General features: G+C 42.1%; 2 protein-coding genes across 4 annotated transcripts; one reads left to right on the plus strand and one right to left on the minus strand.

Annotated features, from left to right (window-relative positions):
* The first annotated feature begins 274 nt into the window (after window positions 1-274).
* tlk1a (tousled-like kinase 1a) lies at window positions 275-18,012 on the plus strand. Of its 2 annotated transcripts, none has more exons than XM_080019339.1 (22): window positions 275-453; window positions 6,566-6,687; window positions 8,732-8,803; window positions 10,115-10,153; window positions 10,237-10,312; window positions 10,420-10,463; window positions 10,669-10,764; window positions 10,883-10,969; window positions 11,099-11,191; window positions 12,365-12,475; window positions 12,596-12,732; window positions 12,856-13,044; window positions 13,291-13,357; window positions 13,855-13,952; window positions 14,517-14,598; window positions 14,697-14,788; window positions 14,969-15,058; window positions 15,159-15,328; window positions 15,857-15,992; window positions 16,119-16,230; window positions 16,313-16,420; window positions 16,889-18,012. In XM_080019339.1, the coding sequence occupies exons 2-22, from the start codon at window positions 6,571-6,573 to the stop codon at window positions 17,057-17,059; spliced, it is 2,187 nt and encodes a 728-aa protein (XP_079875465.1). In that variant the 5' UTR covers window positions 275-453; window positions 6,566-6,570; the 3' UTR covers window positions 17,060-18,012. The 2 variants fall into 2 exon arrangements, with proteins under 2 accessions (XP_079875465.1, XP_079875464.1); XM_080019338.1 differs by having other exon boundaries at window positions 344-453; window positions 6,566-6,636.
* A 366-nt stretch (window positions 18,013-18,378) lies between these two features.
* LOC307244291 (Golgi reassembly-stacking protein 2-like) lies at window positions 18,379-23,732 on the minus strand. Of its 2 annotated transcripts, none has more exons than XM_080019430.1 (10): window positions 23,603-23,732; window positions 22,507-22,587; window positions 22,201-22,404; window positions 21,971-22,057; window positions 21,742-21,872; window positions 21,360-21,492; window positions 20,041-20,167; window positions 19,857-19,928; window positions 19,657-19,773; window positions 18,379-19,564 (listed from the first exon to the last, which is right to left on the minus strand). In XM_080019430.1, exons 1-10 carry the CDS (start codon window positions 23,663-23,665, stop codon window positions 19,326-19,328), a joined length of 1,254 nt encoding a protein of 417 aa, XP_079875556.1. In that variant the 5' UTR covers window positions 23,666-23,732; the 3' UTR covers window positions 18,379-19,325. The 2 variants fall into 2 exon arrangements, with proteins under 2 accessions (XP_079875556.1, XP_079875557.1); XM_080019431.1 differs by lacking the exon at window positions 23,603-23,732 and adding an exon at window positions 23,376-23,504.
* Between the last annotated feature and the right edge of the window lie 282 nt (window positions 23,733-24,014).

The following is a 24,014-nucleotide window of genomic DNA, read 5'->3' on the forward strand; positions in this document are numbered from 1 at the left end:
GAAAAGTTTAATTATGCTATTGAAAAGTTGATTTTATTGAATTTTATTGAATATGAGGAATACAAAAATCCTCATAATAATATTGCACAAACGCATCAGCATAAAAAAAAAAGAAGCGGTGACGTGTGATCCACTTGAAGACAGAGGCAGCAGGACGCTGACGAGGTGCGGACAGGTTTGTGCCCTAAAAAGGATAATTATCGTTTTAAATCGACGACACCGGGGCCGGCTCGCGTTAAACTCGGTGCGGCGGGTCAGCGGCTTGATTCGGGACTCGGCGGAGACTGAGCATCGGTCGGACGCTGCGCCGGCATTCGCCACCAAAGTGTCTTGATGAATGTCCGAAGTGGTGGAAGTTTGGAGGGGACGCCATCTTTGGTCCCGGCGCTCCACGTCCCCGACACGGACTGGCTTTCCAGAGACGTATCCCTGCCGCGCTGAAGGCTCACGAAGGTACCGTGTGGCTCCGCTTGACGCCCGAACCCCACTTCGTCGTTTTTGTCTAAATTGCGCGGCGTATTACGCGGCGAAATGCGCTTAAAAACGAAGGTGTAACGTCGGTGAGCTAGGTGGCGGAGCTGCAGGCCAGTGAGCTCCAAAGTCCACGAGCCTCCATGGTTGAATACTGTGCAGCACAGCCAGAATACACCAGAATAAACACGCACCTCGCGTGTCCTGGGTATTTAAACGTGCGTGCATTTGGTTTTGTTAACGGATACCGTGGAAAGAAAATCCACACGACGGAATTAAGCACTTAACGCTGCTGGCTAACGTTACTTTGGGTCTCGGTGTGGTTCAGCCAGGTCGGTTAGGGCTGGACTGTTAGGATCCATCATAGAGAGATAAGATGGATGGATAGAAAGAGGGGAAACAGATAGATACAAAGACGGACAGATAGCTATATATATGTGTGTATATAGTTGGATGTACATATAGATAGATGGATGGATACACGGCTGATCCATAGATGCTCCATTCATTGGCAATAACAATAAAGTAATAATAAAAAAAAAAAAATGGGCACCGTGCAATGAACCAAAGCACCGCATGAGATATGATGTACGTATGAAATAATGACTTTGTCGTAAACTCCTGAATTAAAAGTAGCTCTTAGCACTCACCCAGAGCAAGGTGTGTGTTGTCTGAGTTTGGGAGCATTTAAAACTAGTGTTTAAAACGAATCAGTGTTTTATTTATTTTTCCATTATGACACGTCAGGATGGCTGCTCGGCTACACCGTAGATATTCCCGTGGGAGACAGGTCGTACACACGGTATACACGCTTGCATTTCCTGTGTTTTGGTCTGTGCATCGTGCATACACACTCACATGTTCATAGTTGTGATGTCAGACAGGTTGTTTTTTTGTCTTTTTTTTTTTTAATGTGTTTGCAGCATGCATACAATGGACGCACATATGTTTGGTGCTAGCTTACATTCAGGGGGGTTGAGGTATGGACATCTCCTGAATACCAGGCATCATTGCATTTGTTAGCTTTTTTTGGGGGAGAATCATTACATGCTGCCTGCACAACAGTGACACTCAAAACCTACATGGCCAATCCGCATTTGGAGCAGTTTTTTGGTTCTTTTTTTTTTGTAACTTGACCCACTGTGCATACACTGTTACATGCATATACATTTGTGCTTGTTTAGGTATTTCAAATTTAGATCATATGATATTTATTTTTGTATTACTCCGCCTACTTTGTTTTGCGTTGCCTTTGGCGTTTCCCTTGTATCAGTCCATTGCACCGTACTTGTGTGATGCATGTCACATCACTTATATTCAAAATCTGCTGTCTTGCCACTGCCAGGGATTTTAATGACTTTAGGAGTGGCTGCCTGCCATAAACAGGTGGTAACTGCTGAGCAGCATGGAGTTAAAATGACATCCACAGCAAGAGTTGTAAGGGTTCACCCACTTGCTTCTCCAGGGGCTTGAATATAAATGAAAGTTGTGAGTGCACTGAGGACCCCCTTTCTGTGTGAAACAAAGGAAGATCAGCTCACCTGCAACGTGCAATGTCACTGCTGGATTACAGATGGGGAAACGAAATGAGCATCCCACGCACATGGCTGTAGACGACTGTTTTGTCGGGGTGCCATCTTAGGCGTGTCAATACAGTGTTAAAAACATCACCATTGGGAAGTGTGCAATGAAAACATGTGATTTAAATTGTAGAATTTGGTGAGGAGTGGATTCTGGATCATATCCCGTGTGAGTGTAGACCTACTTGTCTAGAAATGGTGGTGCAGTAGCATTGAAACAGGATACTGTCAACAGTTGTAAATCATAGTCTTATGTTGTATTTCCTTAATGGTAGATATCTGGAACCATAATTCACTCATTGTGCATTTTGGAGCTTTCAAATGGTGTTTAAAATTTGGTTCCCGGTGATTTCATGTATAATAATAATAACGTCAGTTGTGTTATTACAGCAAGAGTTATATGACCGTAAGAAGAGCCTTAAAGGATGTCACTGATGTGAAATACTGTATAACTGGATGGTTGGGGCTTTGTGTTTCATTATCTAACCCGTTATGTAATAGGACACCTAATTCCAAAAAGGTGAACGCAAACAAGTGCAGCAGAATGTGCAGCAACAGTCACCCCCACTGGGTTTTGGATAATTTATAAATAGCACCTATTAAGAGCAAACCAAGATATTGTCTTTTCTTTTTCCCCTGGTTTACCCTGATTTGGGTTGATGCCAATTCATTAATATTGTTTGTTATGGATCACACATTGATCATTTGCAACTGCTGTCTTCAGAATTCTATTGAAGCAACCAGAGGGTTACTAAGGTGTTTTCAAACGGTACTAGTCCAATCAAATACCAGTGTAATTGCCAGGCCTCAGATTATCTGCTCTAAATATAATGTAGACAAGGGGCTTGTTAGACTAAATAAAGCAGGACTAATTACAAATGCCAAAGGGTGTCATTCTGCGTTTTCTATATAGTGGATATGACTCACTTGCTGCCCGACAAGTGTGTTATGAACAGAACACATGAAAACCATTCCAAATGATGAGAAATAACATTTCAGGAGGATCTTTTTCCATGACCTTAAATTGATTTATAAGTTACCCTCCATGTCGGATAAGCAAATCCCATCGTACCAAATGGACATATACTTAACGCTCAAAGCTTTGTCTTGTAAGAGACATGGTTTGTGATTTCTCTCTGTGAGAAGCAGCCTAAAATTGATTTAATGACAATGACTTGTTCTCTGCCGGCTGGTGATGTTAAACATGTTGAGAAAGTACAGGGGGGCATTTGTTTACAACTGGAGGTTTTTGGGTTTTTTTTGCCAGGTTTTTGCTCATAAATTTTCCTGTTTTGCTAGATAACGATCACTCATATTTGGTGCTTATTTCCAAGTATCAAACGGGGGATAGTTTGATTAGTATTCCACTGCTTACATTGCTCACTAACTTTACTTTAAATGGAAAATGGCTCATACATGAATCCTCTGTTTAATAAACACAAAAGTACTAAGACTTACAGTATAAGACTTACAGTTTATGTATATACAGTATATAGCATCATCAGTTCTAACAACTACACTTGAATCAATACCACATGGATTTTGTGGTAAATTGTACTCAGTGGTAAATTGAGTCAAACTAAATGTATTTATGTTTTAAAATGTCAGACTTCTGAAGTACATTAATTTCAGTTACATTTAGCTAATCTTGGATAAACTCCCTGGAATGCTCAGCAGTTTGGAATTGTTGTTGGTGTCCTCCTTCATTCATAATATTGGCGTTGATATCCATGAGACTGCATTCGCCAGTAGCTATTTGTTGGAATATGCAGGTTGTGTTTGATGTTTAAACTGATGTTATGAGCAGTGGAGTTGTCTCCTCTTTTTTATGTTCATCTTTTCTGGTCATTTTACATTTTTAATATATTTAACTCTTATCATACTGGGCCTATCGGGCTATATTACTATATATAATATAATATACTATTTCAGTATTGTCTGGTGTCAGAGCTAGGGTTGTCACAATTGTGAAATTGTAAGTAATTGTGATTAACAATTAAATTGCCTTTTTTGTTCCATCAAAATGTGGATCAGCGTGCAAAAAAATGTGTATTAATTCCCAATACCAATTCGACATTATGAAAAATAATTTGTAATTTCTTGCATTGGCTCAAACTTCCCATTTTTTTATATTTGGATGGAAATGTATAATTTAACACATAACATTTGATATAAATATCTGTTTCAAATTATTGCATTATATTATGGCTTTGACAGCTTTAAATTGAGCTATGTCAATTCTCTAGTGGCTGCTTGGTCTTTGACTCCTACTAATATCAAATTTAAGACGTTAGTTCACAGTGAGCCAAGTCAATGAGTGGAGTGTTTACTTCTTGTCTCTTCTGCATTCTACCTGTTACATGGCATTTCTCAGGTTTCAGTGTGCTGCTATGAAATAACCCTTGTCTTTTAGACCCTGTTATGAAACATTAGAACTGCCTAAATTCTGATGCTCCTCTGTCCCAAGATACTGCATGTTTGTTTTTTTTCTGTTCTTTAAATGTCTATATGAATAACTTCTTACTACTACTCTATTTTACATTGTGGGAAATCCGTGGTAAACTACAGCTCCATGATTTAGAAACTGTAAAATGCAAGGACAGGCTTTTTTCTGTTCTATTTAAAACCTTGAAGGGTTGAAGGTGGTTCTGGGGGGGACATTTTTAATTTCATGTCATTTCAGTTTAACTCAAAGATGTGCCAAATTGGTGGCAAGTTAAATACGTCTTTTTAATCAATAGATGTTTGTAAGGGTCGACTGTTAACTTCACAGCCAAATTTAAACATTGAACAGACTTTGTACGATACTTGCATTACAACGGCCTATACTTGCATAGAGTATTTCTACCCTCACAGTGCATTTGTGGGATACACTTGCCAGCATAGTGGGCATTGTTTGCATGATTTGATGTTTCACGGGATGTGTTATGTCATCCTGGTACTTTTCGCATACTATTAACTTTAGGACATACTAAACACAAATTTGGCATACTAAATAGTGTTCTAGTTTTATTATTCTGGCTGCAGTACTTTTATTTATAAGTGTGCATTAAAAAAAAAAGTCTTTATATCCACAGTGAAAATACATTTATTAGCAGTACTCCAACAAGAACACTGACATTGCCCAAAATTATATTTGGTTTTCCACGTCTTCTCCTTAAGAAGTGCATTTGCAAGACATGTCAAACTGCTTTTAGAAGTAGGTAACGCCGAAATTTGTGTTCAGTGTGTTTGGTTAGCCACATTCTCATTAGTTGGATGGACTATCCCTGTAGTGGAGTTTCTCAGGGCCCAATGTTTCATTTTCGGGAGGTCTGTATTGGCTCCCTGGAGCTCCACTCCACTGCCTTCGTGTCGCCTCCGTCTCACTGATGAGAAGAAGAAACATTAATCTTCGCAGCATTAGACTCTGCTGCAGCCCACCTTCCCTCTCACGGGTGTATTTTCTCTCCTGCTTTTCTCTGTGATCTGTTCAGCTATCACATTGCTTTAAGAGGAAAAGATCACCCACGAGAAGCATGAAGTGAAATGGTCGAATGGCTGTTTAGTTTGTCCTGAAGCATGGTGCAGGTACATGTATAAACACATGCACACTTCATCTGAATTGCATAAGCTTTACTAAACATAGATTCATAGATGCAACTCAGGCACTGGCTTTAAATATATGTTTTAGAAAAAACCTTATAGTGTGGGGGGGGTTCTTTCTTTTTAATTTACCGAAATTTGATATTGCTGCACTTACTGAACATGTGCTAAGACTCCCTTGCCCTTTTGTGTTTTGAAAATGGCGTTCTCATTAAGGTGCAGGTTTCCCTGTGAGTCCGCTGTGACGACGAAGCCCAGGGAGCAGTCCTATCTGTCTTAAAGGAATAAAATTGACGTCATTGCCTAGCAATGCAAATCTTTGGGGGCTGTACACTGTTGTACTATATATGCTAGGTAGGCTAGGTATCATTTAAAGGTTTTCCATACCTTTACTTAAATAGGATACTTAAACTTTTTTAAGATACATTTCAAATAATAGTAATAATGAGGAGGTCCTGCAAATCCACCACTCTGACTCTAACTTCTAATCATTAAAGATTTTATAATGTATCTAGCTTTAAAAACAAATCAATTTAAACAAAAACATGACCCTTTGCTTCTACTGGTTTTATTTTTGGTTCACCAAAACTGAAGCAGTAAGCTACTTGGGCATCATAAATTGGTATTAGTACTGCAGGGTGTTTTGATACTCCAGAGTAGCAATTTAATTTTGTCCCTATACGTGTTGTGATAATAAATGACTCATGGTATTTTTTTGGCATTGACTCAGTTTTATCTCCCTTTTTGTTTGTGTCGTCTTTCACAGTCGCAATGTCGTCTTTGAAAAAGCTAGTCACAGACATTTCTCTAATTGAGCTTTGACGATTCCAGATGAAGCCATCAACCCTCGAATAGGTTCAGCGAGGCTCACGTCAGACTGGGATTTTGAAACGTTGACTCACGCTGTGATTATCTGCTCCTTTCGCCAGGCGCCATGGAGGAGCTGCACAGCCTGGATCCCCGGAGACAGGAGCTGCTGGAGGCGCGCTTCATGGGCGGGGTCAGTGGCAGCACGGGGGGCAGCACTGGCAGCACCAGTGGGGGAACCAAAGTACGTGGATGTGGAGATGATGATACACGGTTCAGTTATACAGAATAGAGAGATATTGATGGGTTCGGTGTAGGGTTGGGCCGATCGTTTCTATTTTCATATTGTCCAATCGTGGCTACTCAAGATCACCAGGGGACGGCACGCATAGGAGGGGTGGGGAGAGTTGCGTCACAGCACGCCAGTGAAATGCCAGCAGTTTTTCCTCACAAATAAACTTTACCTGGACGCTGGCCGCGGCGCCCAGGTATATTAAAGGCCGCCAACGTATATTTGGCGACCCATTTTAGGCATTTTAATTTTTTTTTTATTCGTCAGAATGGCGCCTTTGATTAACTAGTGGACTGGTTCTCCGCTATTACGTTAGAAGAGGCGGACACGGCTATCTGGTTCAGGTGGATTGGAAAGCGCTCCAAGACGAGAGACAACAGCGGGTGCTGCTGCGTTCACGGAATTCGGAAAACTAATTTGTGTCGGAAGTGATGCTGCGTTCACAGGAACATGGAAAATTTAGCATCACCTTAATATTGGCGCTGGGGGAAAAAATACAATCATCGGTATGCGATCTGATCGCCAATCGGCACAAGCGTGTGCGATATTATCGGCGCCCTTCTTCGGGGTCCGTCACTGGTGTCAGTGTGACTGATGTCGGTGGGATTGACACCAGTGCTGGAAATTCCAACAAGATGGGTGCATCATCACCTGGCAGCACAGATCACCCTGACACCAGTGAAGTGTCCTAAAGAAGAGTGAGGCTCGCACATGCCCAACCTGCATTATAATGAACTCCTCTCTGGTCTGTATAAACAAACTGTGTATCTTGATAAATTGCAAGAAACTAGATGGACCTGTTTCAGCTTGCAGACCTCTAGCTACGATCACATCTCTTCGCTTACAACTAAATTTACATCAGCACAAGAACAAGTATTGTAACATCAGCAGAGTTACAGAGTTGAGGTCCAATTGAGGGCTGGGTTAAAAAGCAACAGCGATACTCCGTTTCGATTCTGTTGTTTAGATTTCTGAATTTATTTCAACTTGTAATATTGTCACTTTGTGGGTTTTCCGCTTAAATTAAATACCAACATAGTCAAATGTAGTTAAATATTTAAATTCTGTATTTAACTAAATTTGTTTTGTGAAATATTTTTGTGTGAAATATTTTTTTTTGTAATGTATTTCATATGGGAAAGTCACTAGTTGGTAGCAATTCTTATTATGTAGAAAATGAATCGGTAAATAATCGTCTCGATGCCGGGAGTCATGACACTTTTGTATAAAATAAAATTTTTCAATCCCCAGGGAGAAATTCAGGATTTTATTTAAATGAAATATATTACTGATATTGACTCTTCCTACCCAGTACTCAGCCCGGGTCCAAATTATACTCAGGTGTGTGTTCCATGCGGACGCCTCCTGCCCGGAGCTGTCATTTATATTAGTGAGGTGGATCATTCAGGATTTCAACCTTTGAACACCCTTTGTGGAAGCATGAAGTCCATCATTGTCTGTGTTTATGGCAAAAACTAATACGCTTTTTTTTTTTTTTTAAATGTTTCACATAGTGGCCTTTTGATTTTGTGCTTATTGACCAAATTAAATATGACAATGATGACATTAAGGATTCTTTCATTTCTTATTGAATTAAGCTTGACATCAGTAATATTTTTATATCTGGATCCCAGAAGCTTGTGTGGTCCTTGTACCGAAATCCAGCCACAAAGCCCTTGTCTCTTGTCCAAGGCTTCTGTCGAGCCTGTTGCATAGTTTTCAAGGATGTTTACACGGGCTGTCTGCAGGTCCTTAATTCAATTTTGTGAGGTCTTTAATTTATCATTAACATTTTTTTTCTTCTTGTTAAAATTAGTAAAGTTAAGCATAAGTCAACATTTCTGATCTGAACATTTCTGTTATAATGATTGGAGTATTATAATGAACTCATGAATGTTGGGGATTCACCATGGTATTAAATTAAAATCTTTCTTTATCTGTTTTAGATTAGGGGCTAATACCTCCTTTTGTATCTTTTTTATATTTTTCTTCCCAGGGCCTCACAAACAATGAATGTTCAAATCACAGTTTTGGGAGCCTGGGATCCTCAAGCGACAAGGAATCGGAGGTATTGAGTGATGTGTTCTCTTCATCCTGGGCAACGGTTGTTATTGCATGATCACATGAACATATGTAATGACTGAGTTAAGGGGACTGCGTGATCAAGGGATCTGTTTAAGAAAAATTGAATTCAAAGTAATGACTACTTTGATAATATAAAATGGCTTGTTCTGTAAAGATTTAATTTTTACAAGGAGCTGACAGCAAATATAAAAAATAAGAACACAAACATTTCAATTCAGTCACACATTACAGAATTGACAGAGGCAGTAATTAAAACGTGTTGTTTAAAATGATTAGAAATTAAAACTTTTAAATTCTCTAAAGGTGAAGAGCCAAAGAGCAGTCTACCCCAGTTCAGTGTTGGTATGAGGAAATTTAAGAGCTTATCTGGTGTTCAATAAATGATGGGAGATATCCAGGCAGTTTGTGAAAACAGTGAAGAGCAGATTCCTTCTTGTCACAAATGGAGAGTGTGATAATATCCCTGAGTAATAAAATCTGTTGGAAATGACCGTTTTAAACCGCATAGTCTGGCTTTCGGGTGATGTTGGCAGCACGGGCATACAGAATATCCGCATCAGCCAGCGTGCGTGCGTGTGCATGCGTGTGTTCCAACGCTTATATGGTTGTTTGTTAGTTTATGGGCGAGGTGTGAGGTTCGTTCATCAGTCTACTACCCAATGACATTTTCAAGTATCCATAACGTGGCACAAATTCAATTTGACAGTGGTAAGAGCAACGGGCCGTAGAGAGAGCCGCATCGGTAGGAGAGTTGAGGTTAACCGTATACCACAGTGGAAATGAATCGCTGTGAAGCATTTTGTTGTGAAGTGTGCTTGATGGAGCAGCTACGCTCACAATGTTGGATTGGTGGGGAGCAGCTGATACGGTTTCATGTTTACCCTCCTCATTCTGCCGTGTGTAATTTACCCCCAGGATTCTTTAATAACTCACCCAGGTCTTGTCTCGGAAGCGGTGGCTGCCGGCCTAGTTTAGCCTCTACCGTCCCTGCTGCTGAATGTGCGTAGATGTCGTCCACACAGTTGCCCCTCATACGTCACGCACTCCTAATGGTGCACCACTTGGTCAGAACAGCGTCTGTCAGCAGATTCTCCGAACGGAGACTCTTTGGCCCCGGACCTGTGTGGAGTCCTTGTCGGGTGTTAAATGCGACGGCGCTGTGTGCCGTCATCTCTGAATCTTCCGTCTTTAAATAAACTGCCACATTTCTTGTTACTTACTGCATTAAGCGCTTCTTTTAGACCATATCTGTGTGTAATGCTCTGCATTGTTTCTTATTCCTCCCTCCTTGTAGGGGTCAGATGTGAAAAGGGGGAGTTCTCCTGCTTATTCGGTAGGTACTCAATGATCTGCAGTCGAGCTGGGCTTTTGCAATGGTTGCACATTGATGGTTGTTAAACTGGACATCCCTTTCAGACGCCGGAGAAAAAGCAGTCGGAATCCTCCAGAGGAAGAAAGAGAAAACCTGATATCCAATCAGAGAGCAGCCAGGGTAAACCTTTCTATTCTCAGTCTTAAGTTCAGTACGATTTAATTCCAGGTCATTGCAATGCAAAGGAATATTTTGGTTGGTAAACAATGCTTTCTTTTCTATCACAGGGAAATCTATTGCCCGAGGACCCAAAATTAGTGATTATTTTGATGTAAGTAATTTGTTTCATATTGAATACTTGACAGCTTAATAATTTGTCCCATAATAAAACCCTTCCACATTTGAGTCATAATCTGCCGCAGTGTCCTGTCTCCAAAATAACAACGCTGTGGCACAAAAGGAGTCTCTTGTGCATCTGTTGTTGCCAAGTAGCTGGCTGTGATGTCACTCCTCTCTCTCTCTCTCTCTGCCTTTAGTTCCAGGGAGGAAATGGGGCCAGTCCGGTGAGAGGTCTCCCTCAAGCGATTCGCTCGCCCCAGAACTCACATTCCCACTCTGCTCAGGGCTCCACTGTAAGCCTCCCTTCCTCACTGCTCACAGGATTTGGCTGTTTTATTTATTATTATTATTATTATTATTATTATTATTATATTTTTTCTCCTAAAGAACTGTCATCATTTTTTGTTGCAGGTTAGGCAAAATAGCTCATCTCCTACAAGCCTGTCGTTTGGGGACCACGTCATACATCCAAAGCAACTAGCAATCAAATGTGTTCAGGTGAGGGGTGATGGTTTGGAGGGTTTGTCTTTTTTTTTTTTTTTTTAAATCCTTCTTACTGTATTGACTGGTTTTAAGATGGCTGACTAAGCTCTTTGGATTGAGCTCCTCCTTTGTTTTCCACTCCAGACCGACCTCACCGGGTTGAAATTGGCCGCCCTTGAAAGTAATAAGAATCTCGACCTCGAGAAGAAGGAGGGGAGGATTGATGATTTGTTAAGGGTAAGGACGAGGCCGACTTGGGCTCTTTAGCAATGCCAGAGATATACCTGCTGTTCATGATCTATAGCGGGGATTCCCAAACTGTTTTATAGCAGACTAAGCTCTGGCTGAGGACACCACACACAGTATACTATCAGGTAGTCTGTGTAGAGTGTACAATTAGTCTACACAAATTCAGCTTAAAATTTGCTGAGGAAAAAGTCAAATTCCCCAGTTTGGGAACCCCTCATCCTATAGCTCAGCCAACTTGAAAATTATTTGAAATCGAAATAAAAGCTTAACATATGTATTATATAAATGCTTATATACAGATCGGCCACAACATTAAAATCATTGACAGGTGAAGTGAATAACATTGATCATCTCGTTCCAATGACACCTGTCAAGGGGTGGGATGTATTAAGCAGCAAGTGAATAGTCAGTTCTTGAAGTTGATGTGTTGGAAGCAGGAAAAATGAGCAAGCGAAAGGATCCGAGTGACTTTGACAAGGACCAAATTGCAATGGCCAGAACTGTGTCAGCATCTCCAAAATGCCAGGTCTTGTGGGGTGTTCGCGGTATGAAGTGGTTATTACCTACCAAGGAAAGACAACCAGTGAACCGGCAAGGGGGTCATTGGCACCCACATGGTTCACTGTTTGGTCCGATCCCACAGAAGATCTACTGTAGCACATTTCTGAAAAAAAGTTAATGCTGGCTATGATAGAAAGGTGTTGAAAGCTGCGTATGGGGCTGTGTAGCCGCAGACCGGTCAGAGTGCCCATGCTGACCCCTGTCCACTGCCAAAAGCGCCCTCAATGGGTACGTGAGCGTCAGAACTGGACCATGGATCAATGGGAGAAGGTGGCCTGGTCTGATGAATCATGTTTTCTTCTACATCATGTGGATGGCCGGGGTTAGGGTCGTGTCAGATCGGTCATCTGTGGGATGTGCTGTAACAATAAGCCTGATCCATGGGGGCCCCACCTCACAACTTCCAGGACTTAAAGGATCTGCTGCTAACGTCTTGGTGCCAGATACCACAGGACACCTCCTAGGTCTTGTGGAGTCCATGCCTCGGCGGGTCAGAGTTGTTTTGGCGGGACGAGGCAATATTAGTGGTGGTTTTAATGTTATGGCTGACCGGTTTATATTTTCCAGTCACACTTATGGTTTTTTTTTCCTCCTCCGTAGGCAAACTGTGATCTCAGGAGACAGATAGATGAACAACAAAAATTACTTGAAAAGTACAAAGAACGCTTGAATAAATGCATCACCATGAGCAAGAAGTTGCTCATCGAGAAGGTATTGTTCATAGTTTTTTCCTCTTGTGCGTTCATGTATAAACTTCAAATCTGGTGTGCTCTCTAATAAGGAGGTCATTGTCTGGTGCCTTATTTATTTTTATTTTGTTGTTTTTTTTAGAGCACCCAGGAGAAGCAGGCATGCCGGGAGAAGAGCATGCAGGACAGACTACGTTTAGGCCATTTCACGACCGTGAGACACGGAGCCTCGTTCACAGAACAGTGGACGGACGGCTACGCCTTCCAAAACCTTGTCAAGTGAGAGATGAACTCTCTTGTTTTATTTTTATTTTTTAATCAGAAATCCTTACCGCAGATCAAACGACAACAAGAAGAGGTTTGAATTTCTACAACTAAACAATCTTTTTCCGGTGTTGGCAGGCAGCAGGAGTGGATAAACCAACAGAGAGAGGAGATTGAAAGGCAAAGGAAACTGTTAGCCAAGAGGAAACCTCCGTCCTCCAGCAACTCCCAAGCACCGACCACAAACTCTGAGCCAAAGCAACGCAAAACAAAGGCACTGAACGGAGCCGACAGCGACCCCTTTCTGAAGCCCAGCCTTCCTCAGCTGTGAGTCGGAAAACTTTGATCCGGCGGGGGGGAAAAAAAAAACCAGACTTCCACTTATAGCTGCTCTCCAGGAGAGACACTGGATACCATTTACAGCAGCGGTTATGTCATAGAAAAAGGGCCGACCCAGTGCTGTTGTTGCTGCGCCACGACGCCCATTACAGAAAGCTTAAGTTAACACAACAGAAACGAGTAAATAATTAAACGGCAGCTTTGTTTTCCCATCTCTCTCCTGTGAATTGAAAGGTTGACGCTCGCAGAGTACCACGAACAGGAAGAAATATTCAAGCTGCGCCTCGGACATCTCAAGAAGGTTGGTTGGGGACTGGACTCGGCGTGTCGATGTCAAAAGGGGGAAATGGTTCTTATTCGGGAGTTCCCAGCGGGGCACAAGGATCTCTGAATTACTTAGAAATGCATCATGGAACTACGGCGCACTATCCGAAATTCATGAGAATAATTTGAACCATTAGGTGGTCTGTTGTTAAGACGTCTGCGTATTAAGGTTATTGAGGGACGACCCCTGTTGCATGTGCTTAACTGTCTTTTTATTTATTTTTTATTTTTTCTTTGAGTGGATCTCTCAAGATATACTGAGACTGTTGTCGGTTAAAGTGTTCATTGTTTTCCTGATGAATAACCCATTAGAGGCTTCCCCCTGCAGACTGGCTACCAAGTCGACCGTTAATATTTAATGCGTGACTAGTCAGCCGTGTAGGAGTGGATTTTGATGAGCCCCCGCGCCTTGTAGTCGATGCTCTGGTATTCCTCATGTGCGTCCGGGTGTTTGTGCGCTTGAATCATTTATAGGAAGAAGCTGAGATCCAGGCAGAGCTGGAGCGTCTGGAGAGGGTGCGCAACCTTCACATTCGAGAGCTGAAGAGAATAAATAATGAAGACAGTTCCCAGTAAGTCCAAATCGATGATCTATGATAGGTCGGCGCTTGACTGACATTCCATCAGGATGTCGGCGCCACGCCACTGCCTCAACAGCGCACCAACGTGGATCTCTTGCAAAGAACAAAGTTAATTGATGTTAATTTTGCTTTTGGTCAACCTATTATTTTTATTTTTTTATTTTTTGGATTGATGTGAATTTTGACGTTAGTGGGTCACATAACCCTATATCAGGTCTAGGACCATATTTGATCGAAAGATTGGAATTGAAATGATCAGATGGTGCTTTGTGCATGTTACTGTATTGTGCATCGCAGAAAAAAGAAAAGATTCTGTTTGCCATTTGGGGAATTTACGCTCAGATTTGGGCCATTTTTACCTGCGGTGTAAATCTGGCAACGTCTGTACTGGACTGATTAGAGCAAACATTTCATGTTTAAAGTACTACGCTTCTGATCCATGACTTTTTCCTACACTAACCATGACAAGCTTTTTATATCAACATTTCCTTGTTGATACATCTAAACTAAGATTTTATTAACCTCACAATTAAATTGTATTATTATTTTTTTAAGATTCAAGGATCACCCAACATTAAATGAGAGGTACCTGCTCCTCCACCTGCTCGGGAGGGGAGGCTTCAGTGAAGTTTACAAGGTAGGCCATGTCATTTTTTTAATTTCCCCTGTTTCCTAGAAGTGTTACTCTGCAGCTGACTGACTAACCTTTTTTAATCGTTTGATGCATTTTTAAAGGCTTTCGACTTGATTGAGCAACGATACACCGCCGTGAAAATCCACCAACTCAACAAGAACTGGAGAGAGGAGAAGAAGGAGAACTATCACAAGTATATTGACTTCACTTCTGGTTTCTTGTTGACTTTAGTATCGGTGCACATAAAGGACATTTTTTATTTTTATTTTATTTCTTTAAGATTTAGTATTTTTTTTGCTATGTACAGTTGTTATCTAGTCAAAGTGAGCTACTTTATAATTAACCGATGGTGACGGTCGCCTCCTCTCCGCAGACACGCATGTCGAGAGTACAGAATACACAAGCAGCTAGACCATCCCAGAATTGTGAAGCTCTACGACTACTTCTCACTGGACACTGACACGTTAGTCACTGTATAATCATTTCTTTCATGGCCTTCTCCAGTCTTTTGTTTCTATTTAAGGTGGAAAACTACTTCTTAAAACATTCTCCCCTTTCGACAGGTTTTGTACGGTTTTGGAGTACTGTGAAGGCAACGACCTGGACTTCTACCTGAAGCAGCACAAGCTGATGTCTGAGAAGGAGGCGCGGTCCATCGTCATGCAGATTGTGAATGCACTGAGATACCTGAATGAAATCAAGCCACCCATCATCCATTACGACCTCAAGCCAGGTGAAGCTTAGCGAAGCCTTCAGTTAACATACCAACACCTTTACTCACTGTAAAGGACCATAATGGTGTTCAATGTCATTTTAGTCCATTTTGCTAGTTTTGCCTGATGAGAGCTCACTTAAAATGTGTGTGTGTGTGTGTGTGTGTGTGTGTGTGTGTGTGTGTGTGTGTGTGTGTGTGTGTGTGTGTGTGTGTGTGTTTTCCTCTATTTTTTGGGGGCTTTGGAAAATTCTAATTATATGGTGAGAAACCTACTTAAAAGGCAATCTCAAAACATGAGTTATGATCAAGAAAATGGGCAGAGGTATGGTCATTTGTGACCAAACGGACATCAACCATAACGGTCCACGGTCATGGTCAATTATGTCATTTCACTACATGTGTGTATGCTGCTCGTATGTGACAAATAAAAAATCTTGAATCTTGGTCCTAGATATTCTTGGAGCAGTTGTCTCTCAACTGAAGTCAGAATATTGTTGTAGGATAATATTGTTTGGTAACGAGGACTCGTTTACTTCCACGTTGAAGGTAACATCCTCTTGGTGGACGGCACAGCCTGCGGCGAAATCAAGATCACAGACTTTGGTTTGTCCAAAATCATGGATGACGACAACTACGGCGTGGACGGGATGGACCTCACATCACAGGGTGCAGGAACCTACTGGTAAAGGAAAACAAACATCATGTCAGACTACATTCCTAAACAAGGCACCGACAGGACGAGGACGCTGTCAACTCTGCAGTTTGTTTTATTTTTTTCTATCTTATGATTCCTGGTTTGTGTCGCCAGGTACTTACCTCCCGAGTGTTTTGTGGTCGGCAAAGAACCTCCAAAGATCTCAAATAAGGTGGACGTGTGGTCTGTTGGTGTCATCTTTTTCCAGTGTTTGTATGGAAGAAAGGTAAGGATGGAGCGGAGGTTCAATTGTTTGTTTTTGTTTTTTTGCAATTTGTGTTTACTTTTGTAATTTCCTGCTTTTCCAGCCTTTCGGCCACAATCAGTCCCAGCAAGATATCCTGCAGGAGAACACCATCCTTAAAGCTACTGACGTTCAGTTCCCCGTTAAGCCTGTTGCCAGTAATGAAGCCAAGGTGTGTGTGTGTGTGTGTGTGTGTGTGTGTGTGTGTGTGTGTGTGTGTGTGTGTGTGTGTGTGTGTGTGTGTGTGTGTGTGTGTGTGTGTGTGTGTGTGTGTGTGTGTGTGTAATTGTGCCACTTAAAAACTTCAGTGTGCCAGAGCTGTCACAGTTATTACCTAATCACATCGAAGGGGAATTTCCAACCAATGTTGGACATGTACAATGTGAGTTTCCATTAGTTGGGTTGAATAAAATTAACTGTACTTAAATTTTCATGCTCCAATCTTCAATGCCAATAAAGGGCAATTAAAATGAACAAAAATATGATTAAATTTGCTAGTTGAAATTATTTGTACGACAATTAATCGTCAGCTACATTTTCTTGATTGTATCAGCTCTAGCTGTCCTACTTGAGTGAATGTTCAACGTCTCGTGTGGATCTGATTTGCGATGTTGTTGTTCTTTGTCCTCCGCCGTCCCAGGCCTTCATCAGGCGCTGCCTCGCGTACAGGAAGGAGGACCGGTTCGACGTGCACCAGCTGGGCAGCGACTCCTACCTGCTGCCCCACATGAGGAGGTCCAGCTCCTCGGGGAACCTGCAGGTGAACGCCGGCGGGTCAGGCCCGGCCTCCGCCAGCATCATCTCATACTGACTGCCTTGCACTGTGACGGAACGACGGACTGACCCGCCGGCTGCGCCCGCGCCCGCAGAGCTCCCCGGCGACGGAGCGGGCATGTTGGAGAACAGCCTCCCCACCACGCAGCAGAGCGGACGGAGCAGGACGCTGGGGAACGACGTGGAGAGAGTGTCCTGACTCGGCCTCTCGCAGTGCGTGTCCTGCTTCTCTTGTGTTTACCGGGTGGGACTCGATCAATGGGAGCGAATGGATCTCGTGGAGATCTGGCAGAGCACTGAAACTGACAAAAGTACCTTGACGAGGATGCGACTGGACGCTGGGATGGCAAAGCCTTAAAAAAAAGGGCCGAAGGGAGACCTGGCAGCCCCTTGTTCGGAGTAATTAACACGGTCCTGCCAGGGTGCAAACGATACAGCTGCTAGAAGTTAATTTACTGTAAGAAGCAGAGACAGTCATAGTTTATGTAGAGCTACAAGAATTTCACTATTGATTTGGCTATTTTTTTTTTTTCAAGTGTTAGGCTTTAATTTGAGTTACATCTAGCCATGAGAATGTAATATTTAGCATACAAGTGGCATCTAGTAACATATAGGCCCAAGCAGCATACTAATGTTTAATGCACAAAGTAACCAAATGTAGAAAAATGACGGTGTACAAAATCCTATGCAGGAATATTAATAAACAGATGAGAGCAAATGTATATGCTGTACGAGAGATAATTTTAAACTTATCGAAGTACCGTGATGTAAAAAAAATGTCTCCCCATGTAAATGACTTTCCTGGAGTGTTCATGTTGTTGCCTTTGATGTCGCGCTTCCTTTTTCAAGGGCTGTATAATCCTATCTGGGTTCATCTTGTACAGTTCTACTGAAATTCAATGAATGAATGAATTAATGAATTCCAGGAAATAAAGTAGTTGGAAGTCTGTCTGGCAATAGTCAAGCACCAGTGTGGTGAAAGTCTCCGCAGTCAAGTTAGGTCGCCGAGTCTCACTTCTGAGCTTCCACTGACACCGTGTGGCCGGGCTGGGAACTGCATCGGTTTGTCCAAAAAAAAAAAAGGTATGAAATCTGTTCTAAATCAGGAATAATTTCTGAATCGTCACCATGTCACTGAGCTCAGTGCATTTGTCCCCAAAATAAAAGTATCTCTTCATTCAGGATGAGTACCAATGACTCAATGAAGGGGACTAATAAGAAAAAGCATTAATTTAATCAAGATAGCTCGCCTTTACAAACTTTCTAACAAATTAAAATTCTGTAAATTCCACCTCAGTCTCTCACTGTGAAACACCCCCCCCCCCCCCCCCCCCCACACACACACACCTTCCCCTGAAGACAAACAGTAATTGCACATTTTTCACTCGCACAATTACAAGTGGTAATATACAGTATATTGAGGGTTAAGTGACTTAAGTTAATTTACATCAGCAGCCTGTTCACCAGACACAGCCATACTGTATGATACTGCATGTTGTCTTTTGCCTTAGCACATCCATGAGAAAAGGAACACCACCCAATTATGAATTACTCAAACCATTGTACCGAGCTCTGTGCCATGTTTGCTGCTCGTCTTTGTCTATTTTAACATTCATAAAGCAACTTGAGACCCAAGCCACCTGGTTATATTCAGGTAGGGTCCAAATGTCTAGCATTAGCCAGATTTATTTTTTCATCATTTAACAAAAACAAATAGAGGTTTGAGAAGTGGCGTGATTTGTCCATTAGAAAAAATACTGACTCGCCCAACAATTCTACAACATCCTGCAGAATATAAGAATCTACAATATTCCAGCCCTCTTGTTGACCTTCCCCAGAGTGTCCAGAGATAATGCATGAAGCCAAAGTCAATCTCGTATGACTTGGTTTGTGGACAACGTACTGCCCCCTTTTATTTCAGCTGCAATTTGGTGGGATAGTGATCAGGAAATTAAGAACTGTCTGACCTTGAACTCACTAAGCTCTTAGCAAGAAGGGCGACCGGATTAGTCGAGTCAGTCATCTGTCAGTTGTAGAAGACCCAAATAATTCATGCCAGTATAAGAGCATGCAAATGTGAATATTCCCTTGAATAGTAACATTTGTATTTGATTTTGATAAATGATGGAAACAAACAGCTTTTGGCAGCTTTTGACCTCGACCTTTTAGACCCCACCGTAGCGCACCTCAGCCAGTGGACCTGTCTGAGTTTAAGAACAATATGTGAACTGCACCCGACCAGTGCTTTGGCCGCCATTTGTAATCTGAGAGCAGGCCAAGGGCACGGCGCGGTCGCGTCTCCGTTAGGAAGACGCTAACGACATTGCGACACTTGGCGGTTCGGAGGTCGCCGCTGGCGACGGGAGGGAAGGGGCGGGCACTTTAGACAGTGAAGTATTCGGCACTTGGACAGAGGACAACGTCACGGAGGCCGCGTGAGGAAGGACAAAGAAGTCGGAAGGAGGAAGAGTGACACCGGGGACCAGGGGCAGCTGCGGGGGCAACATGGCGGGCAGGTTGAGAGGAGCCAGCGGAGGGAGACCTGGGAGGCAGAGGGAAGAGTGAATTCTTCACCGATGGCTTCATAGTGAAAGCAGGATCGCGGGCGGGGAAAAACATAATAAAAAAAAGTACCTGCTTTCTGCAATCCACCAACTTCAGGTAGCGTCAGCTTGCCCAGGTCTGGCAAGGTGATATTTAGGTTTGGCAGATTAGGAAGAGGTGGGAGACATCCAGTTAAGGGCATTAAACCTGTGAAGTCAACATTATATGTGGTGAAGGGATCTGCCATCCGAAGTAGAGTATGTTTTTTAAAACACATCATTTGGACTTGCCTGGTAACGTGGCAGAAGTACTAACAGATGCTGTAGAGACCTGAGGAGGCAGCACTGGTATAGTTGGAGCCCCTGAAACAGAAAAGTTATCACCGTCACATTATTTTGCCCTTCTAACGATGCGCTCTATTGGGGGGAAAAAAAAACAACAAAAAAAAAAAAAAAACGTGGAACGTTTTCAAACCTGTTTGTAAAGCGCTGAGGACGCTCTGTGGGTTGGAAGCGGCAGGGGCCGCGCCCTGGTCTAACTCGGTAGCTGCAGGTGAAGGCGTGTAGGGGGCGGTCGTGGGGCTGACTGCAGAGAGACGAACCTGGGGAACAAAATTGAACTTCAACATCAAATCGCTTGCGAGGTCTTGGGAAAATGACTCCTCTACGCTCACTGACCACTTCATTAGGAACGATATACAAATACTGGGCGGGGCCTCCCTTAGCTCTCAAAGCAGCCTCAATTCATTTTGGCATGGGATCCACAAGATGTTGGAAACATTCCTTTGAGATTCTGCTCCATGATTGACATGATTGCATCATACAATTCCTGCAGATTTGTCAGCTGCACATTCGTGCTGCGGGTCTCCTGTTCTATCACATCCCAAAGGTGTTTGATTGGAATCAGATCCATCGAGTGGGAAGGAAACTGAAGAACACTGAACTCATTGTCATGTTCATGAAATCAGTTTGAGGCGACTTTTGGTGGAAGTAGCCGTTAGAAGATGGTAAATTGTGGCCATGAAGGGATGCACATGGTCAGCAACAACACTCAAATAGGCTGCGGCATTCAAGCCATGATTGATAGGTATTAATGAGCCCAAAGTGTGCTCATTGCTCATTGTACAGAGTGGTTATCTGAGTGACCGTAGCCTTTCTGTCATCTTGAACCAGTCCGGCCATTCTCCGTGGACCTCTCTCATCGACAAGGTGTTTCCATCTGCAGAACTGCCGCTCACTGGATGTTTTATTTTTCGCACCACTCTGAGTAAACTTTAGAGACTGTTGTGCGTGAAAATACCAGGAGATCAGCAGTTACATAATGGTTACAGATTTTTGGTGACCGTCTGGCACCAACAATCATGCCACGGTCTAAAACACTGAGATCACATGTTTTTCCCCCCATTCTGACGGTTGATGTGAACATAAACTGAAGCTGCTGACCCGTTTCTGCATGATTTTATGCATTACACTGCTGCATCACAATTAGCTGATTAGATAATTGCATGAATAAGTAGGTGTACAGATGTTCCTAATAATGTGCTCAGTGAGTGTAGATCAGTGTTTCTCAAATGAGGTACTCGTACCCATAGGGGTACTTTGGGGTCAGCTGAAAAAAAACAAAAAAAAAAACAAGTGTTGAAAACATATAAAAATGTTTTCTCCCAATGCCAGTGAAGAGGGTACTCAGCTGAAAAAAAAAGATCTCAGAGGGGGTACACTACTAAAACGGTTGAAAACCACTGCTCTCGACAAACAAAGAATGCAAAAGAAAAAAGATGCTATTTTCCTCACCTCTGTAAAACCGTCTTTAAGTGGGGGCACCGGTTCACTTGGCATCTGTGTTGGAAAACTGATCTTCTTGCCCCCTGCAAAGGGCAAAATAGGTATCCTGTGCAGGTAGCCATATCCGATTCCACATCCTAGACTGAGGGACCAGAGAGGAGAGCATTGCTGTCATTAAAAAAGAAAAAAAAAAAAACTTACACAAAATAAAAAAAAATACTTAATATTAATTGTGAAATAATATTTGCAATGATATAAATTTTTGCAATAATACATATTTTCAAAAAATGCCAAGAATTTCCTTTGCCAACAGGGAATAATATATTCTTTCATCTAAAGTTGAGCAAATAAAAATCAAAACATTGCATTTTGGAGTTGGAGAACGTCTTACCTTCCCTCTCCACCCCAGTCAGAGTTTGGAGTGATGACCACCTCACGACAGCTGTCTGTGTCTATGTTATAGACGTATAACTTCAGCCCCTTCCCTTCATACGCTTCAATGAGGGAAAACAGATCTTCACTCTGTTTCAAAAGGTACGAGGTGAGGACTTAATGACAATGACACGATACACAATAATGTGTTGACACGGCTTTTCGCCCGCGCACTTTGTGGCCGGTACCTCATTCATGACGGTATCAGCTCCTATAATGTAGTCTGTTTGGGGTCTCAAACCAGCCAGGGCTGCGGGAGAATTTGGCTCAACCTCCTGCCGATCCGTGGCCGAATCATTCATGTCAACAAGAAAAGTGGGTTTGGGTTAAGATGGACACTATGGACACAGCTCCAGTCATAATGATCAGCGCTTTCTAAATGTATATCCAGAGCTCATCCCAGGAGCCGCCCACTCACCAGGACATGCCAAACATTTTCGTTGGCTCCTTCAAAGCTGCAGAAGCGGATGCTGACCCCTAGGAGCCCTTGGCCTCCCCACATGGCGCTGGGGGTGACCGCGGTCTCCCTCACGTCCAGCGTCTTGCTGCTGTAAACCAGCATCTTCATGGGCCGCTCCACGTTCACCTTCAGCAACTCTTTCAAGGTGTCATTGTCTTTGTTCTACGAGATAAATGAATAGATTTAATCCCACCATTTGCATCGTAAACAGTCACTACAGCTTTATTTTGTATATATTATTATTAGTATTGTTGCCGAATTTACCAGTCTCGTGTCACAGACGGACACAATGAAGTCGAAGAATGGCTCCAGTCCAGCGCAGTGACCGGGTGAGTTTTCTTGCACCTGCAAAAACAACAGTAGATCTGGTGAAAACAGAGACATTAAGAGACATTTTAAATTCCAACACAAAACGCAACGAGGGGAACGGTCAGATGGAGTCCGGAAAGAGCTCTTCCATATGCCGCGTGTGCGGGAGACAATGTGTTAGTTGCAGTCAGTGTGGACATTTGCTATAGAGACAGATGAGCATTCTATAATAATAATAATAATAATAATAATACTACAATAATATCATTTTTATTATTATTATTATTCATAATAATAATAATAACAAAAACCTTGACTTGTATAGCGCCTTTCATACACAACATGCAACTCAGTCTGCCTTACATAAAATTAAGGCAATCAAATAGTAATCACAGGGATAATAATAACAATAATAATAATAATAATAGCATTTTTATTATTATTATTATCATTCATAATAATAATAATAATAACAACAAAAACCTTGACTTGTATAGCGCCTTTCATACACAACATGCAACTCAGTCTGCCTTACATAAAATTAAGGCAATCAAATAGTAATCATAGGGATAATAATAATAATAATAATAATAACAATAATAATATTGGAAAAAAGTAAGTAAACTGCATTTTATAAAACGAATAAATATTACACTTAATTAAAACGAGACTCCATCCCGTCTTTTAAGCACTGACATTAAAGGGAAAAACAGTCAGTGTGTCATAATTGATGAGCTCAAGAACAAGCTTAGGGCGGAACGTGGCATTGACTGTCACGGGTAAAAACGTCTTCCCGGGTTGATCCGCCCAGACACATAAAATACCTTTGAATAGGAGATTAAATCTCCTTCAAACGTTCCTTCTGTTGTCCATTATGAAAGCAACGACAACATGTGGGTGTTTCCCCACCGCATCGGCCGCATCCCGCCGAACAGGTGCAGTGATTCAAGAGTCAACGTTCGAGGGGTAATTTGTCCGCCGACATAACACACACACACACACACACACAACGCGAAACTTTATCCGAAGGTGTACGTGAACGTCGTCTCACTCTCAGGACGTGGTAGCCCTCGGATCCTCCCCCTGGAACCTCGACGCTTTGGGAGCCGCCCATGACAAGCCCCGAGTGGTTCTTCTACCCGTTAGCGCTCGATGCTAACGTGATGAGCCTCCAGTCAGCGGTTTCCGGTTTGTTGCCCGGGGATCAGAGTACTTCCGGTACGGGATTCTGCCGACTCAGCGTGATCACTTCGAAGGAATAATAATAATAATAATAATAATAATATGAATAATTATTATAATATTAATAATATTATTATTATTATTATTGGTAACAATATTATTATTAATAATAATAATAATAAATTATGAATATTATGAATGTTATAAATATTGTGAATATTTTGAATATTATTATTATTATTGTTGATGTTGTTGTTGTTGTTGTTGTTATTATTATTATT

This window comes from Zeus faber (genome assembly GCF_960531495.2).
Source record: "Zeus faber genome assembly, chromosome: 18".
Classification (NCBI taxonomy): domain Eukaryota; kingdom Metazoa; phylum Chordata; class Actinopteri; order Zeiformes; family Zeidae; genus Zeus; species Zeus faber.

Coding starts and splice junctions, on each gene's coding strand:
- tlk1a (XM_080019339.1), top strand. CDS start 6,571: ATGGAGGAGCTGCACAGCCTGGATCCCCGGAGACAGGAGCTGCTGGAG. Junction 13,045..13,290: donor AAGCCCAGCCTTCCTCAGCT/GTGAGTCGGAAA, acceptor GTGAATTGAAAG/GTTGACGCTCGCAGAGTACC. Junction 13,358..13,854: donor GCCTCGGACATCTCAAGAAG/GTTGGTTGGGGA, acceptor AATCATTTATAG/GAAGAAGCTGAGATCCAGGC.
- LOC307244291 (XM_080019430.1), bottom strand. CDS start 23,665: ATGGGCGGCTCCCAAAGCGTCGAGGTTCCAGGGGGAGGATCCGAGGGC. Junction 22,405..22,506: donor CCGTCTGTGACACGAGACTG/GTAAATTCGGCA, acceptor TTTATCTCGTAG/AACAAAGACAATGACACCTT. Junction 20,168..21,359: donor TTAAAGACGGTTTTACAGAG/GTGAGGAAAATA, acceptor TTTGTTCCCCAG/GTTCGTCTCTCTGCAGTCAG.